This window comes from Apaloderma vittatum, unplaced genomic scaffold (assembly GCF_000703405.1).
Source record: "Apaloderma vittatum isolate BGI_N311 unplaced genomic scaffold, ASM70340v1 scaffold29264, whole genome shotgun sequence".
NCBI lineage: Eukaryota > Metazoa > Chordata > Aves > Trogoniformes > Trogonidae > Apaloderma > Apaloderma vittatum.
This window is the reverse complement of record NW_009712577.1, coordinates 5,579-5,832: the sequence shown is the minus strand read 5'-3', so window position 1 is coordinate 5,832 and position 254 is coordinate 5,579. Positions and strand designations below refer to the sequence as shown.

General features: G+C 56.3%; 1 protein-coding gene across 1 annotated transcript in view; it reads left to right on the top strand.

The window, feature by feature from the left end:
• Positions 1 to 148: 148 nt before the first annotated feature.
• LOC104272936 (ubiquitin-associated protein 2-like) overlaps positions 149 to 254 on the top strand; it is a gene marked incomplete at both ends in the record, with an annotated part of 5,556 nt that continues 5,450 nt past the window's right edge. The window contains one exon of the mRNA XM_009868053.1: positions 149 to 221. Coding sequence (XP_009866355.1) covers positions 149 to 221 — 73 coding nt within the window. The remainder of the gene's footprint in view (positions 222 to 254) is intronic.

Genomic DNA, 254 nt, shown 5'->3' with positions numbered 1-254 from the left:
CTTTGCCAGCCTCAGCAATTCTGTGATCCTGTGTCTGCGTCGTGCAGTGGGCAAGACTGACGTGGCTCGTCCCATCCCAGTAGATGGGGAGTGGGACCTGGCCTGGTGCCACCAATGGCTTGACAACCTTTTATTTCTGCCCCTGCAGTACGTTACCCACCCAGCAGAACAGTCTGTCCTCATCCACGTCTTCTGGGCGAACGTCAACTTCAACTCTTCTGGTGAGTCTGGGGCTGCTTTAGTGCTGCCGTAGC